This window comes from Agelaius phoeniceus, chromosome 4 (genome assembly GCF_051311805.1).
Source record: "Agelaius phoeniceus isolate bAgePho1 chromosome 4, bAgePho1.hap1, whole genome shotgun sequence".
NCBI lineage: Eukaryota > Metazoa > Chordata > Aves > Passeriformes > Icteridae > Agelaius > Agelaius phoeniceus.
In genome coordinates, this window is record NC_135268.1 from 49,832,547 (window position 1) to 49,850,204 (window position 17,658).

General features: G+C 37.8%; 1 protein-coding gene across 2 annotated transcripts in view; it reads right to left on the reverse strand.

The window, feature by feature from the left end:
• The window catches only part of GUF1 (GTP binding elongation factor GUF1), a 23,502-nt gene extending 12,883 nt beyond the window's left edge, over window positions 1–10,619 (reverse strand). The window contains exons 1-11 of one of the 2 annotated variants that reach the window (XM_054632562.2): window positions 10,368–10,619; window positions 9,077–9,188; window positions 7,996–8,144; window positions 7,710–7,790; window positions 7,302–7,379; window positions 6,392–6,475; window positions 5,903–5,967; window positions 3,925–4,128; window positions 2,284–2,423; window positions 1,020–1,143; window positions 521–653 (exon numbers count right to left, since the gene is read on the reverse strand). In XM_054632562.2, the coding sequence (XP_054488537.2) occupies window positions 521–653; window positions 1,020–1,143; window positions 2,284–2,423; window positions 3,925–4,128; window positions 5,903–5,967; window positions 6,392–6,475; window positions 7,302–7,379; window positions 7,710–7,790; window positions 7,996–8,144; window positions 9,077–9,188; window positions 10,368–10,499 (1,302 nt within the window). In that variant the 5' untranslated portion in view covers window positions 10,500–10,619. Of the gene's footprint in view, window positions 1–520; window positions 654–1,019; window positions 1,144–2,283; window positions 2,424–3,434; window positions 3,581–3,924; window positions 4,129–5,902; window positions 5,968–6,391; window positions 6,476–7,301; window positions 7,380–7,709; window positions 7,791–7,995; window positions 8,145–9,076; window positions 9,189–10,367 lie in introns of those variants that run through there. The other variant, XM_054632564.2, reaches the window with a different exon arrangement.
• Between the last annotated feature and the right edge of the window lie 7,039 nt (window positions 10,620–17,658).

The window sequence follows — 17,658 nt, forward strand, 5'->3', positions numbered from 1 at the left end:
TGCAGGATAATCAGCCAGTCAATTGCAGCCTCCTCTGTCAGCAGGTGCTCTAAGTCTACCTCTTTCTAAAACTCAAACACAGTAATTCTATTTACACCCAATTTAATGAAGTCAGCACAGGCCCATTTAATTGTGATAAAAAAAATTCACTTTCACCAGCCCCTTACCAACCTACAGTATCATCACAAGCTATTCCTAGAAACGTTCATGTTTTCTGATGGATAAAGCCTGGGAGATTATTTCACCTGCTTTTAATGCAGTTCAGTCAGTAAGCACTTAAAAGAATACAGCAAGGTATGTGTCCTATACTCCCATTTTCAAGGAAAAGTATAAGACATAAAGAGAGAGTGCTTGAAATGAAACAGGAAAGAGCAGTTAACATCCTTAAAAAATTAAAAACTATTTAATAATATACTGGTGTTTCTAATGCTTGCTATAAAATACAGTACTAGCCTACGTTTAAAAAGAGACTCTAGATGTTTATTATATTTACATAATTTTTTTTATGAATTTAACATACCTTTATCAACTTTGCTGAGGAAAGAACAGCTTTATATGGAACTGTAGGTGCAGTCAAAATAACAGACATGTTATACTCTTGCTCCAAACGCTGATTAAAGACTTCCATATGTAGAAGACCAAGGAAACCCAATCTGGAAAAAAAATACCCTGTTGGTAAAAGTATTTGTGTATCCCCCTGGAATTTCACAGTGATCTTTTTCACCCTCCAGCATGTTTACAGTGCTAGTATGGCAGTACCAGGCAAAGCAAACAACCTTCAAGGGACCAAATAATCATACAGTTGAAAAAGTCTTGGAGAACAAAAACTATTGATCAAAAAAATTTTCATTCTCTGTGCAGAGAATGTAAGAAAATCAAATGAAATTAATGATCTTTATCATTTATTTGAATTACAGCTTACAATTTTGAATTAAGCTTAATTCTACCTTCAGTTCATTTAATCATGCATTCTTAACTTATGAACAGTTTAAAAAATGAAAGCAGCACAGAAACCTCACCTCCATCCGGCTCCTAAGGCAAGGCTACTGTCACGATGAACAGTTACACTGGAGTCATTCAATGTCAGCCTTTCCAAAGCACTTTTGAGATTATTATATTCTGTTTGATCTATTGGATACATTCCTGTCAAAATATATTAAATAGAAGTGATGTGACAGAGAGCTTTAGCTACTGTGTACCTGGCTTTCAAATATGCCACTTACAGTTAACAGAGTAATAAAATCAGGAATAGTTACTTTCTGCTCCATCAGTTTTTAAATGTGAAAAACACCATAAGGATTCTTTATTCCTCAAAAAAAAAAAATTAGTCAAAACATTAAAATGTTTTAGATTACCTCAAGAATTAACATCTAAACCATAATGGTAGGATCACTGTACTCCTCTAATCCTTCACATTTATGGAAGATTCACGATTGAGTATAACCACTGTTTTGCAGTGTAAGTGTATAGACTTCACTGAGATGTTCTCTCAAAGCTAAGAGTGAGTGAAAAATAAAAAGCATCATTTCTAAGTTGCAAATATTTCTCTATTCCTTTGAAATTAATAAAAACAGCTATTTGTATAACTACTGCCTGAAATAGATTCTACTGTATCACTTTTCACATCCTTGTATGCTCAGAAAATGTCATCTACATCAAGATGCAACACACATATACAAAAACATCATCCACATGCCTAAGTCTCCATGAGACAGTTCGAGTGAGTTCTACACACTCCTTCACAACAGGTCTAGAAAATTATTTACAGAATTTTTTCTAAAGCCACCTTCTGTAGCATTTGTAGTAGTTACTGAAGCTAGTGACAACAGCTCAATAGAATTATTCAAGCTCAAAGAGTGAAATATTTTACAGGATCGTTCTGCGTATTAGTTCTGGCAGTTTACCATCTTTAACAAAAATGAAACAGCTGCTAAATTTTAAAAGAAGAAAAACCAACACAATAATTACAGAAACCTGATTATCAAGATGAATAATTCCCTCTATTTTTTTTTAATTTTAACCCTTTTTTTCCAGCTATTAAGAGTTTACTGGCATAAGAAACAATAATCATGTTTGTGTTGTATTCATGCAAAACCAGTCAGCATTTATTACTAATCCTGCTAAGTCACAGGGAGAAAACACAAATCTACGTAAGTGATGCACCTCAGCTAAAATTCTGATTATCCCTACTCTTAATATACAGTTTTCTTTTAAAAGCTCTAACAGCTCTTACTCTTGTCAATGGAAAAAAGTAACTCCTCTTTATATTGATTTACTCCTCACCTGCAAAAACCATTGGCTTCGCTGACTTAAAGCCAGGCAAAGGCTCCACTGGCTGTTTATACAAAAACAGTGTGTCTCCTATTTGGGCTTCCGTTACTTCTTTCATTCCAGCAATCAGGTACCCCACCTGTCCTGCATAGCTAAATAAAATTGTTATTATATGGACATGATTGTTGGCATTAGCAGTATTTCTACTATTTTCCTACTTGATTTAGCCCAGCCAGAAATTCAAATAAATCACCCCCTAAAAAGCCCATATCCAAAGTCCAGAAGTGAGATTTAAGTTGTTTCATCTCTGAGTTGTGAACAGTCTCAACTAGCTCTTTTTCTGTTACAGCTGAACAGTACATTTATGATCCTGGATTTTGAATACTGTGATGCTCTCAGTTTAAAAGCTGGAGCTAGACCCTTGAGAAGCTCCTAAGAAAGAAACCAGAACAGTACCCAGCTGCCAGCACAGCAAGTTTCATATACCACTAGGATGAAACTAGACAAACGCTCTCCATCAGCACATTATGCTAATAGGAGGGGAATACATGGTAAATATTGAGTAAAACATAGTGTACTGGTTTTGGCTGGGATGGAGTAACTTTCTTCAAAGCAGCCTAGTATGGAGCTGTGTTTTGGAATTGTGACTTAAACAAGTGTTGATAACATACCAATGTTTAGGTGTTGCTGAGCAAGCCCTCTGGGTTTCTCACTGTGCTCCAGCAAGAAGACTGAGGGTATGCAAGAGACTGGGAGGTGACACAGCCAGGACAACAGACCCAAATTGGCCAAAAGGGCATTCCATACCACAAAATATCATGCTTAGCAATACAAAAGAAGTGTAGTCTTTCCAAGGATTTTACTTGTAGACTAGCAGGACATCAATCTGCTTGTGGGAGGTGGCGAATAATGGACTGTCTTTGCATCATTTGTTTTTATTTCTTTTTTTTCTCCTTCATTTATTAAACTGCCTTTATCTCAATCCACAGGTACCTCCTCAGTTCTCATCTTGCTAGGGTTGGGGAGTGAGCAGGGGGCTGGCTGGACTGCTGGCTAGGTTCAACCCAGCAGACACAGTAATGTAACCTGAAAATGACCCCAGTAAAGTCATTAATGTGTATTTGGATGCACACTGGTAAAACTTCTCCACTGATTCTAAGTACCTGATTTTCTTCCCACTGCTGCCATTGAGAAGCCAGTTTCTGGAAGCTGTTGCATTCATGGATTTTAAGTTTTCCACCCTCAAAATATGCTGCAGCAATAACTAAGATGAAGCCCCATTCCCTTCCACTCTCAAACAGGGCAGTTCCTAGAAATAAATTGGACAGCTGAATAAGAATATCGAACACTAGCCTTTAAACACTTAGCTGTCCAGATGTTCCATGTACTACAGAAGATAATGGATTCCTCCCACAGCAATGCCCCAAAAGCACTCCCTAAAACCTTCTGCTTCAGCATGCTCAAAATAAAAAATGACACAGAGGACTAAATTGCAAATAGTAATTATTAAAAAAACCCACCACCAAAGAACAAGAACAAAAACCTAGACATCTCCCAGTTTTTACCTCTCAAAGCAAAAATCAAACAGAAATGCAGGACACTGTAGCTTAGCCCAATATATTATTTTTTCCACTGTAAGAAGTTTTTACTTACAGCTTATGTGTTGGCTGTTCATTTGGAGTCAGAATTCCAACTTCATGAACTTCATATCTTTTCTTAGTGTGTGCAGACACAATTTTCTGTCCCTTTGCAATCTCCCCACCAAAGAGCGCAATGTTAGCTATGACACCTCGGTAGTGGTCAAAGGTAGAGTCAAATACTAAGGCTTTCAGTGGATCAGCAGTATTACATTGGGGTCTGTCACCAAAATAAATTAGAACAATGTATTATGCAGTGTGTTTTTATTCACTATTGAATGAGCAAGCATGCCCACCCCAAACACTTTCACAGAATCACACTAGGATGGAAGGGATTTCCAGTATCACCTGATCCAACTTTTCTTGGCAAAAACATTCTTGGCTTAACAAATGGCCTAGCAGCCTGCCCAAACAAACCAGAGAGTATCCAATGTTGTGGAATTCACCACTTTCCTGAAGAGATTATTCCAATGGCTCTTTGTAGCTACTGTTTAAATACCAGGACACAGCAAAAGGTCTCCCTTAAACCTTCTTTTTCCAAGGCTGAACATATCCTTTTTTCTCAAGCTTTCCTCAAAGGGCAGACTGCCCAGTCTTTCAATCATCTCTGTGGCCCTTCTTCAGCTGGTCCATATTTTCCACACAGAAGTGACAAAAACCAAACACAGTATTCCAGGTGTGGACTGACCACCACTGAGCAGAGTGGGATAATGACTTCATCTCTGCTGTTGATGTCCCTGTCCTTGATGTCCCAAGGCAACCCAGCATGCTGTTGTCTTTCTTTGCTGCAGCAGAACACTTCACTCACATTGACTTTGTTGTCCCCAAAGACCTCTGGGTCCATTTCCACAGAGCTGCTCCCCAGCTAGGTAGATTCCAGCCTGTGTTGTCCTTTGCCTCTGTTGAATTTCATAGAGTTCTTTTTAGCCCACTCTTCCAGCCTATCTAGGACTTCCTGCAAAGTTGCTCCCCCTTTCTGAAGTGTCTACTTCCCCTCTCAGTTTGGTATCACTGGCAAAATTCACTAGGGTACACATCCCAACTTCCAGATCACTTGTAATGATAAGAAACAGCATTGAACCCAATGTGGAACCCTGACAGACCCTACTTGTGGCCAGTCTGAAAAGGAACTATTTACCACCACCCGCTGGGTGCAGCCTGTCAGACAGTTCCCATGACACAGACCACTCCAGACTGTAACACAGTGGTTTCTCCAGGAGTCTGTGAGAAACCTTATCAAAAACCTTTAAGATCCAGGTAGAGAGAAACCCAGGTAGCCACTGTCCACCACTCACACTACACAGCAGGTTACTCTGCTGTAGAAGGTGATCAGGTTTGTCAAGCACAATACACCCTTGGTGAACCCCTGCTCGCTTTTCCCAATCACTTCATCTGACTTGTCATACCCCCAGGAGGATTTGTTCCATACCATTTCCAGGGACTGCAGTAAGACTAATGGGCCTATAAATTCCTGGATCCTCCTTTAAGTTCTTCTAGTAAATTCAACATTAGCATTCTTCCAGTCTTCTGGGATGTCCCCTGATTTCCAGGGCTTCTCAAAGATTACAAAGAGCAGCTTTGCACAGACACAGCCAGTTCTCCTACAATCCTCAGGTGGATACTATCAGGGCCAATAGATGCACAGGGGTCAGGCTCCTGTAACAGTTCACATACCAACTCCTTCTTTGCTGAGTGGGTCTGTGCATCAACCTGCATTTTTTGCTCCCCAGGCCTAAAGCCTAACAGTGCTGGTAAAGACAGAGGTGAAAAAAATGTCCCTCTGCTTTTCAGCCTCGCTGCTGACTAATTCACCTCTCCCGTTTAAGAACAAGTCACTATTTTCCTTCTGTTTCTCCTACATCTATCTATAAAATGTTTTTTTTAATTAGATGCATATTAAGTGTAAAACTACTGCCAATACCGTATAAATACAACTCATGATCTCCAAATTACTTTTAAAGGTTAATTAGACACATAATTAAATACAGACTTACGGTGGGATCTTCTCAATGACCTTTTGAAGAACTTTTTCAACATTTGTTCCTTGTTTAGCAGAAATCTAAAACAAATCCAACAACAACTTTATAAGACACATCTTACACTTATTAATTAAATAGTGTCATGTTAACTTAGACAGTTTGGGTGGTACTCATAAAAGCACTCAAAAGGACACTCTAGAATGCTATGACTAAGAAATACTGTCTCTACTGAATGGCAATTATCTTTATGACAGAAACGAAAATCATTTATGGATTGACAGTGAGAAATAATTTAAAATCCTGGTTTCTAATCCTGAAAAAATACTAGAATTTTTAGCTGAGAGTTATTTTCTCCACTCTTACAGGAGACAAAATTTAAAGAAATTCTTAAGTCAGACAAGAACAGGGAGACAGATAGCACTCTCTTAATTTACAACATGCACATGTCACATGTTAGTTACAAAGTTATATTATCAGGCATGTTATAAAACTCAGAGATCTTACCCTTATGCATTCATCTGTAGGGATATCAAACAGCTTCTCAATTTGTTTTTCAACTCTTTCAGGGTCTGCATTTTTCAAGTCAATCTGTAAAACAACAAACTGCTAAATATACAAGAAACCAGATCTGCCACATCATCCAGTACTGTACAAAAAGTACAGTAGAAAGTACAAAAAACAGCAAAGTACAGCAAAGAACTTTTATGTATTTATGAGTAAACACTGTCCATCTTCAGGAAAAGATCAATATTCATTTTATAAAGTCTTCCTTCCTTGATTTTGGGAAGGATCCTGTCCATAACCAGTCTCATTTTGGCTTGTTTCATTAGGGAAAACACCTTTGTCCAAGAGTTGGTAAAAATCTTTAGTTTACAAGGTAATTTGAAATCATTAAGAGCTACCTACACTGTTTACAGGATTACATATTAAGTACAAAATAAATCTACAAAAAGAAATTAACATAAGCTGAGCAGTAATTAATCTTGTGATTCCAATAACACAGCTCTCAAAATTGTATAAAAAGTAACACTTAAAATTCCTCTAAAATTAAGACTCCACTTTTTAAATATTGAGCTCCTAGTCATGTCATTTCCTCAATATTAATGAACTTTTAACATCACCAATTCCAGCCATAAACCCAGCACTGCAAAGTCCACTACTAATCATGTCCTTAAGTGCTACATTTTTAAATACCTAAATGTATTTCATGAAATTAAAAATTTCACAGCAGTTAAATTGTAAAATTTTACACAGACAGCAAATACAGCAAATTCCTAGTAATGTTAAATCTAAATCCTATAAATATTATAATAAATCACTTTCTTTACTTCTCTTTGAGGTTACATTTCTGATCAGCATTATACACATTTAAACAACCCAAGTATTTAATAAAAAATGCTAATAACTTTATTACCTTATTTATGACAGGAATTATTGAAAGCTGCGCTTCAAAGGCAAGATAGAAGTTTGCCACTGTCTGAGCCTGAATACCCTAGAAAATAACATTGTAAAGTTTAACACAGAAATCTCCTCAGTTTCGGTGTGGTTTTGGGGAGTATTTTTAGGCATACAATACAATTTAAGATTACATAGCTATTCTATCAACTCTTTCATTTAGGAGATGGATAAATAAAAGGTGATTGATTATATGCAACTGCTTTAAAATCCCACTACTATTTTTCTGCAATGTAATACTTTCATGGCAATAGCCCAGGGGCAGAAACACTGCCAGAAAAACAAAACAAAATCCCACAACCTAGTTTCCCTCTAGCTAAAGGAAATCCTGAAATACTAAATAAAAACCAAGAATTAAGTACTACACCTCATTTGCATCCACTACAAGTATGACACCTTGACAAGCAGATAGTGACCGTGATACTTCATAGCTGAAATCTACGTGGCCCTATGGAGAAAAAAGATGTTTACAATTTCAGGTATTTTTGCAAAGATTTCTGTACTACATTGTTTTCACTTGTATATTTGTATAATGAAGTTCACATTCTTATAAAAGAGGTATTGAATAAACACAGGAAGCCAGAAATCTCCTACTTTTAACTATAAGGACATTTAGATTTGTGTGATTTCAACACTGTTTATATTTAACTTACTGGTGTGTCAATAAGATTTAAGAGGTAGTTTATTCCTTCATGACTGTAAAAGAGAGATGCAGATTGGGCTTTAACTGTAATTCCTCTTTCACGTTCCACTTGAAGTTTATCCAGCACTTGTTTATTACGGTCAGTTTTAGAAATTGTACCTAAAAATAAGGAAAAAAAAAAGCTTTATTACCTAATTTACTACATAAATCTTGAAAATGCCATTAACCAAAAGTTAACCAAGAGCAAATGAAGCTTTCCCATATAATTAAGCTAAACAAAGATTTTCAATCAAAAACAAAAGAGTGCATCAATTCTTTACATTTGTCAAATAAAGTTTACACAATAAAGTTACATAAAATACTAACCTGAATAAGCAGGATAAAAAATATCATCTAAGAGATTAAGAAGAAGGAAAAATTCCCTTGAATTGTAAATAATTTTGATACTTAAGGAAACTTCCCCTCCTATCACTGAGGAAGAGTGGCCCACAGCTCTAAACTCAATCTCAAGAGCCAGATGAGCATTAGCATAGAGTGACAGACCTAAATTCAAAATCCCATTCCATCACAGGCATCAGGCAAAAATGCTCATGGTGATGATACATGGGAGGTAATCATAAAAAATAACTTTGATCAGAAGTTTCTCTCCCTGGTTTTGTTTCATTCACCCTTAAATGCGAGTCCAGAACTCCCAGGTCATGACAGTCCCACCCCTTCTGTCCACATCAACCACAGGCAGTAAACATCATAAACTTAACATGTACTGTTCTAATGGATGACTGGTTAGAGTGACAGGAGATACATCTTCAACAAGGAAGATGTTGAAACAAGGAACATCTTCAAACTTCTTTTCAGTCTCTTTCCAAAATATGTACTCCTTTAAATGAATTACACACTTCTTTATGCCTACGTGTAGGCAGATCTCAACCATAAAGTCCATATATCCGTAACACTACACAACTGAGAGCTTAAAAACCCAAGCAACACTAGGAGAGCAAAAATATTAGAAATTTTAGTATAATCAACAGTACACAAACTTAAGATGCCACCTTCCATGTCAAGAAAAGGTAGCATAAAATGAGAATGCTTACCTGTAATTTCCAGCAATCTGTCTGCTAGTGTACTTTTGCCATGATCTACATGAGCTATAATACTGAAGTTTCTAATGCTTTCAACAGGATATGTTGACATATCTATTTCTTCCTGAAAAACAGGAATTTCTTTTCATAAATCAAGGTTACAGTCTCTATATAGCATATGACCTGGCCTTTAAAAAAACAAATTAATTATTTTAACATTTTTTCCTCTAGAAGTAGTACAGGTTGAACAGAGATACAAAAGCTTGAATTGTCACCATTTTTTAAAATGTCAGCATTTCACTTGAGTCATACAGACACATGTATTCTTTTATCACTGAACAATTATGAGCTATGCTGGAAAGTATGCAAAAGGTACTATGCTCCTATGTACATAGGGAGCTGGAAAATTTTGTTTTAGTTTCACATTGGTGAAACTACTAAACTTCAGGATTAAGAAAACTGGATTCAGGGGGCCATTAAGGACATCATTCTTCACAAGCATGATAGGAATACAGAGCCATTACCTAGAGACTCAGCGAGTAGTAATTTTATCACAAGGAGCAAGCAGACAGTGAAAAAGGATGCTACAGTGTGGAAGGTGCCAATCCACACACAAAAGTCAAAGTATTTTATTTATTTACAGTTCTGTGCAGAAAGGGGCACTTGGTGGAAAATCCACAAAGCCAGCAAACAATTATCAAAACGTCATACTATTTATACATTTTAGCAAACAAAGACATTATTATCGACTGCCTAAAAGTTACATAGTTCTTTTAATTGGTATTCTATTGGTTAAATGATTCCCTCACTTATGCTAGTTAGCCAGCATGGTCTGTTTCTCTTGAGTCGGTGGGTTTCTCGGGTCTATGGTCGTGATCTTCCCCTGCCAGAAGTACCTTTTTCCCCAGCCAGAGCCTATTTCAGCACACTTGCTGAGCTGACTGTGTTAGTTCTTTCCTTATCCTGGGAGCTCTGTCCTTCTGGGCCGTGAATTCTGCCTTCTTTGTGCCCACTACTAACATCGTTCTCTCCAAGCTCTGTTAACCCGTCCCTAGAACCGAGATCACTGAAACATGTCAAGCCCTACACCATAGCAAGGCAGTTCTACCAAGCAGTAACGCATCCGTCTCACTCCTGGACGCCAGCGTGGGCCGCCTGTCAGTGCGGCGAGCCCAGGGGTCTGGCAGCAGCCGGCCTGGGCCAGGGGCCGTAGGGCCGCCCGCAGACTCACCTTGCCGCGGGAGCTATAGGGCTGCCGCGGACTCACCTTGCCGCGGGAGCTATAGGGCTGCCGCGGACTCACCTTGCCGCGGGAGCTGTAGGGCCGCCCGCACGCCGCGGGCAGCCAGGCCTGGCGGCAGAGCGGGGCGGCGGCGGGGCCGGGGCTCGGCAGCCGTGCCCCCCAGCGCAGCGCCGCCCTGCCGGCGAGGGCCATGGCGCGGGCAGCAGCTCAGCCCAGCTCAGCCCAGCTCAGCCCAGCCCGCCGGGGCCGGTACCCTCAGGCCGGGCCGGGCGCGCCGCGCAGGGCGGGCGCAGCGGCCCGGAAGGGACGGGGCGGGACGGGACGGGAGGCGGCGGCGGCCGCGCTGTGACGCGGCGGAAGCGGTGCCGGGGCACTCGGTGGGACCGAGGGATGGGGCTGCTGCGAATTGCTGCTCTGTGGGCGAGGGGTTTATTGCATGCCATGCCGGCCGCTCTGCTGGCATATGGCTGGTGTGGCCGTCAAAGCTGAGCTTTGTTAAATTCTGGAAGCAGAAGAGTGTTGTATTCTCAGACGCGATTTCTGTGTGTTACTCTTCATCACAGTCTTTGCGGGTCTTCCAGATACTTTCCTAGCTTGTATCATTCTTAATTTGGCATTTATTAGTGACCGCGTGTTCCGCTGTTTTTTCTTGAAATTTTTGCATTAAGGTTTCACAGACCTGGGAAAAACGTGCAGGCAAGGGTCGCTGTTCTGTTCACATATATTGGCTCCTCCTTTCTCTTTTGCTCAGTCTAATTAAGATTTCAACTGTAGCTATGTAAAATATTTCAGAATTTTTTTTCAAAATATTTTTTCAATGCCAGCGGGCTACTTAGCTAAGAAAGCTTCAAATAGTTAATCAGATTCACATCCTAGGCATGTGCCAAATAAAGCAAGTAAATTTTGAGGGCAAAATCATTTAAAGGAGGTTTAATTTCAGGATATGAGTATAAAATTTTTACTCCTTTTTAACTTAGAAGGATTTGGTCTGAAAAGGCTGCATAAAAGGGATAGGTAGTGCAGACAGCAGGAATTCCATGTAAAATGACTTAGGATTGTGCAGTAATGAATTTGTTAATGTAGTTCACTGCTGATCCCATGGAATTTGGGTAGTAATGGACAAAGAGAGTCCTTTGGCAATTCATGAAAATGTATAGAGAAGGAGAAGTATGTCCTTGAATGGTGAATGAATGCAACAGGAACCAAGAATCCAAAGCCATGATCCAGAGCAGGCATATGAGCATAGGAACTGTATTTGGAGGAAAACATTCTCCCTGCTACACACAGATTAAGTTTGGTGTACTGTAGGTATTGGCTTACCTGTGTGCAATAGCAGAGAGCACCAATACACAGCAATACTGTCATTCCTAAAGGGGTAAATGTCTTCACTGTCCTAAGGTACATGAATATCAAAAAAAAATCTAAGAAAGTGTTCTATTAGCTGGAATTAAACTAATATGTTTAAATACTGTATTAAAGAGAGAGCACTCTCTTGCACTGAGCAATTTATACAGATGGCAGATTTCAGCAATTTCAGAACAGCAGCAGGGGTAGCTAAGCCACATGTTCACACTACCAGGATGTGTGTAGGGACATGCAAAATCATGTAGCCTCAAAAATAACTGAAAAACAGCATAATTCAAATCAAATAGGTTGCACTTGCGCTCCATATCTACACCTTAGAGAACAAAGGCTTGTGTTTGCACCACATGCACACTCAGCTGGCTGGATTCAAGGAGCTGTGCTGGAGTAACTCAATGAGCTCATGTGCTGCATCTTCATCCTGGAACTTGTCCTATTGTCATCGAGTGAACAGCTGTGGAATGACTGCTGGTCCATGCTGTGAGACAGCAGCCCTTAGTGTAAAGCTATTTGCAATATTTTAGAGTTCTGAGATAGATGAAGAAAAACTGGGATAGGACTGCATTTCAAGCATGACTCCTAATCATATGAACAAAATATATTAACTAGAATTTCAGATTGGAGGTCCATCATAAGCTAGGATAGAGCATAGAAAAATTACAGTCATCTGTCTTTATTTTCACTTTTCAGCTCAGATAAATATATTAATTAAATATTAAGATTTTTGATCAATTTGAGCTGTATATGCACTGGAACACATTCACTGGAAATACTATAGAACGATGTGCACTTCATCAGAATAATAAATATTAAAGTATTTATGTGACAGCAAGCCAGAAGCAAGAAATATTAATTTTCAAGTGATCATTTACATGTCAAAATATGATGGATGGATGCACACATTTCCTGAACATCAAAAGCCATTTGTTGTAATGAGGATAAATTAAATGTACCTGTCACTAGCTGCCTTCACTAATACTGGAGCCAACCATATAAATGGTAAATTCAGATGCTTACAGATTCCTGACTGAAAAGGTGAAAACAAAATACAAGCACGTCTGATTCCCAAGTATCTTGTTTCAACTACACTTGACTGCAGGTTTTGAATGTCCTATCAATAACATTTAAGTTGAAGACACAATGTAATTGCCATAAATGCAAACCAGTTAGTGTTATGTATTATTTCCTGGCAGTTGTGTTCAATAGAAACAAATATGCTCCCTAAATGACATGGTTTTATAGCCTGAGTTTTAACAGGAATTGTGTTTTCCCATAAAGTGAAAATATTGCAAAATTAAGCATTTACCCAGGCAGGGATCAGAGTTATCTGCTAAACTTCTGTGACAGTCACACAGGGTGAAATAGCACACCCTAACACAATGAGTAATACAAAAGGTAAAGAAGCATTTCCTTGGTAGTGAGGTATGAGCTGATAAAATGCAACTAGGATTTGATAATGTAAGATACATATGCGTGCAGAAGGCCAAACAGATCCGTAATCGGTGGTATCTGTGAAACACAGCAGAGACTGCACCATTTGCTACTCAATCATTTGGAAGCAATCTTTGATAGCACTGTGAGATTGTGGAAATGCAGAAATAAGAACAAAGCAACATTCAATAGCTGTAAGTAAAAAAAAAAAAAAAAGAGAGAGAGATTGTTTCTTTATTTCATTGGTGAGGATTTCTGTAACAGAACAGATTTCTATTTCACACAACTACTTACTGTGCAAATGCAATGGCTGGGACAAAAGCCTTTCTTCTCACTGGAAGCACTGCTGCCAGCAGATGCTAAAAGGGGATTACTACCTAAAAGATAACATTGGCAGAAATTTCACCATCTGTAAAATACATTCTCCTAAGCCAAATTCAAAGACTTGATATGGCACAGTAATGACCTGAATTAAAAGGACAAAGTTTACCCAGGAAAACACCTGAAGTCTCAAACTAAACATATTACAGGACAGGTCACTAACATTGGTCTTCTAAATAAATGTCTATGTGGCAGAGTGAGGTGCCTGAACAGACACCTTAATTAACTAACCTGGTCTGCCAGTTTTTTAGCTGGAGTAGTCACTCAGTTTTCCTCAGGGTATTTTGTGGGAAATTGGCGGAAGAAATGCGGCACTCAATATGAGTGATCAGCAAGTCTCGAACTTTATTGATAGTTCACACATATTTACATTGGTGTTAATGAAGCTTATACATACTGCAAAGCTGAGCTCATTATTGGTTAATTACTTATCGGTCAACCACGCCTACTTCTATATTCTTATGGTTATTTTGTTACTACTTCTACATTCTTGTGGTTATTCTGCTGAAACTATCCTCATATTTTTGGCAAAAGATCCTCTCCTCTATCCAGTTTTTGCACCAAGGGCACAATGTCCTTGTCAGTGGTTGGACACTGACTGCTGAATCCTAGACTTGTCTCCTTCTAACTTAACCAACAGTATTATGTCGACGTGACCTTTCTCAGCTAGCCAACTGTCCACAAAGCTCTCCACAGTATTTGAGTCTGACAGGCCCTTGTTCTTGGGAGGACAAAATCTAGCAAATCCTTTATCTTTCTTCCCTTATCCTTTTCTTCCTCTTTTTTTGTCATCAAAAAGTGCCCTGTGCAATATCCATACTTGCTGTTGTATCTGCTCTACACCTTTCTTAACCAAAGCAATGATGGACAAAGGGCCAGCAGTGACTGGAGTTAATATTTTGCCTCTTAGGACAAATTTCCATTTTGGAGCTGTTCCTTGACACTGACTTGTCACATTGCTGCAATATATCAAGTTCTTCTCTCCAATTGTGCTTGGAAATGCAGTTTAATCTTTTATTTCTTGGCACTTCATGATGCTGATGGCCAAATATTTCTGTTGTAGCCAAGCTGACAAAAGTAGCAGATGCGTGTATACTTCTTGCCTTAAAATAAAGCAGAAAAAGTAGTTAGTATCTTCCACTCTAATCTTCAGAAGTCACAGCAGAAACTGAGGAAAATGGCAGTATTTTAGTCTGTGAAAAAAAGTATCTGAGATTATTGTGTCTGTCTAATAAAAAGAATGCATTTTTCCTTGTTTCTATAAATAATTACAAACTGCATGTTTCTAGGCCATAGCCTATATAATTAAATACATAAGAGAAAAATCGCTACTTTTTCTTTATATTGGAAACTTCTTTCATTTAAGACATGTATTTTCTATAGTCCACTTACCAGAAAGACAATATTTTAGAATTATATTCTGTTAACTTCCTTGGGCTCATGATTTATATGTATTTTTAATAAGAAGTGATTAAGAAAGTTTCTTTCCCTTATTATCCCCTATATTATATTCTTGGTATACAGATCTTTGCATATGTTTACCAGTCTAATGGAAAATTGCCTATTTTAAGATTTTCTTGGAAGGCTTAATGAATACTAGATGGGTTCATATTAGCTTGATTTGTGTTTACAAAACAGTTTGAACGTATTTAATAGGTTCATCCCTGTTGATACAAGGTTGAGAATGTCCCCATCCTGAGTTATTACTTTATCTTATCATCCTTAGTGAACAGTGTAGGGCCTCTCAGAGCCCCATTCAGGGTGTGGTGGTCATCTCTGCAGCTTTTCTAACACAGTTCTGCTATAATAGGCAAAAGTCTTTCATGAAAATGCTTAGGTCATAAGCTATAATATTTCAGTCTCTGACAGAGACTGAAAGATGGGGAAACAAACTTCTTTTTATCAGGGTAATGATGTTAAATTCAAAGAGGGCTAACACAGATTAGAAGTTTTTAACAGTGAGGGTGGTGAAACACTGGAACAGGCCAGTTGGAGAGATGGTAAATGCCCCATCCTTGGAAACATTCAACATCAGGTTCAACAAGGCTCTGAGCAACCAGATCTAGTTGAAGATGTCACTGCTCATTGTAGGAGGCTTGGAGTAGATGATTTTTAAAGGTCCCTTCCAAACCAAACTATTCTATGATTTCATTGCTTTAACAAACTATATGTTGAGAAAAATGTTGGTTTTTTTTTTATTTCTAGTGAAGTAGCTTTTTCATGGAAATGTAGCATTTTAAAATGTATTTTCACCCTTCTATTATCCAGTTTGTTTTATTGAGAATGTTCTAAATCTTAGAGGATACTTCATAAGGAATATATTAGATCATTCTGAACAGAAAAAGCATAAAGTTAATGAAGTAAATTGAACTCATCCAAAGTTCATTCTAGGCATTTCAAAATATTCAAAAAAGCATCATATGTATCTAGACAGAAGGGAAAAAAGGTCTTTCATGCACTTAATAAGAGTTTCTAGCACTTTCTGGATTTAATTCTTCCACTATAATACAATTACTAATAAAACTAAAGAGTCTTGATACAGAAGGCTGTAAGTGATGCAGAATATTTTTTATTGGATGATTACTCTAACAGCTGCCTAGTTTTAGATCTTTAAAAGTGGAATTATATCTATTCTGAATTACTCAATGTCCTGTTGCCAGGACTGAAAAGACCAGCTGGAAAGATTCTCTTTTCTACAAGTTTTTACCTGATTAGTAGCCCCCCCCTTAAGGTATTTGTAAGCCAGACTAAGTTCCCTAAGGATTTGATTGAAGGAATTACATTTCTTTTATTATTTTCCTTTATTTCCCGGTTAATCAATTTCCCTATCACATTTGCATTGTTCTCTATTAATGATTTTTTAATGAGAAAAGGCTAGTAGCATAGCTTTCCCTTCCTCATTATTAAACTATTTATGTGTTAAAGGGTAATTGTGCTGCCACAAAATTTCTGAAGCTGATGCTGCTGCCATAGAAGCAGAAACCACTTTGTACCTAGAGGGGTAACTACGTTTGGGCCCATCACATACCAGGTCTGATAATGCCTACCCTACAGTACAATTCAGATTGCTTTGTATCAGTGATTTATGCTTCTCATTATCTAAATAATCCTCAATCTTTGTGTTATTTTAAATTGAATTAGAATTTACTTTCCTAGAAATAATAAACAGAATTGTTAAAATGTTTATAAGCAAGGAAAAGCTCTCCTAGACTTCCACTAGACACACACGTACATGATGACCATTTCCTCAAACCAAACCTTTGAGACCTAGCAAATACACCAATCCATTTGATGTTCAGTTTAAAAGCTTTATTGCAATTTTATAATAAAAATTAGCATGTTATTAAAGTTACATGCCAACTAGAAACCTACATATTTTGTATTGAGAGTGTTATTTACCACCACTGTCAACTTAACTTGTAACCTTATTTTAAACAAGAAAAAAAATTATTTTGATGCAGTATATTTTTCACAAATCCAAGTTGACTGGCATTAATTATGATATCCTTCTTTAATTCTTGATTATAGTCCTGTAGCATCCGTTCCATTATTTTGCATATGATTGGCATCTAGCTGACAGGTCTGTAATTGCCCTCTTTAAAAACTTAAACACATTTCCTCTCTGTCACTGTTCTTGAACTGACAGCATTTCAAGAGTTGCTGGAAAGCCATGTTAATGGTTCACAGAGCTTGTCAGGCAGTATTAAAAGTTTTGTATGCAAATTATCTGGATACAGCTATTTTAAAATTGAACCACACAATGTTTTCTAGTATTGCTATTAGAATAACAAATTAAACCCTCCTTACTGTGTGACTACATATATAAAGGTTGCTGGATAGGATTTTGACCAAAAAAAAGTGTTCTCTATTAATAATATAAGCATTATTTTTCTTCTAAAAGGTGAATCACCCCCAATGCATAAATATGATTGGAGGTTTTTTTCTCCTGAGGAATGGATTTTGTTCTCTGAAAATATTAGAGTTGGCAATGAATCATCTTTAAATTTCCTAAAGAACTCTCTTACCAAAAATCTGTAGTTCTCATCTCCTTATTTACAGTAATTATTGCCACCTTACACCTTCTTTCATTTCTTGTTTATTTTTTTCTTATACCTCTTCCTCCCTTCTAAGATTAATGGTTTGTTGAACCAGTGTGGCCTCTGTCTTTGCTGAGTGC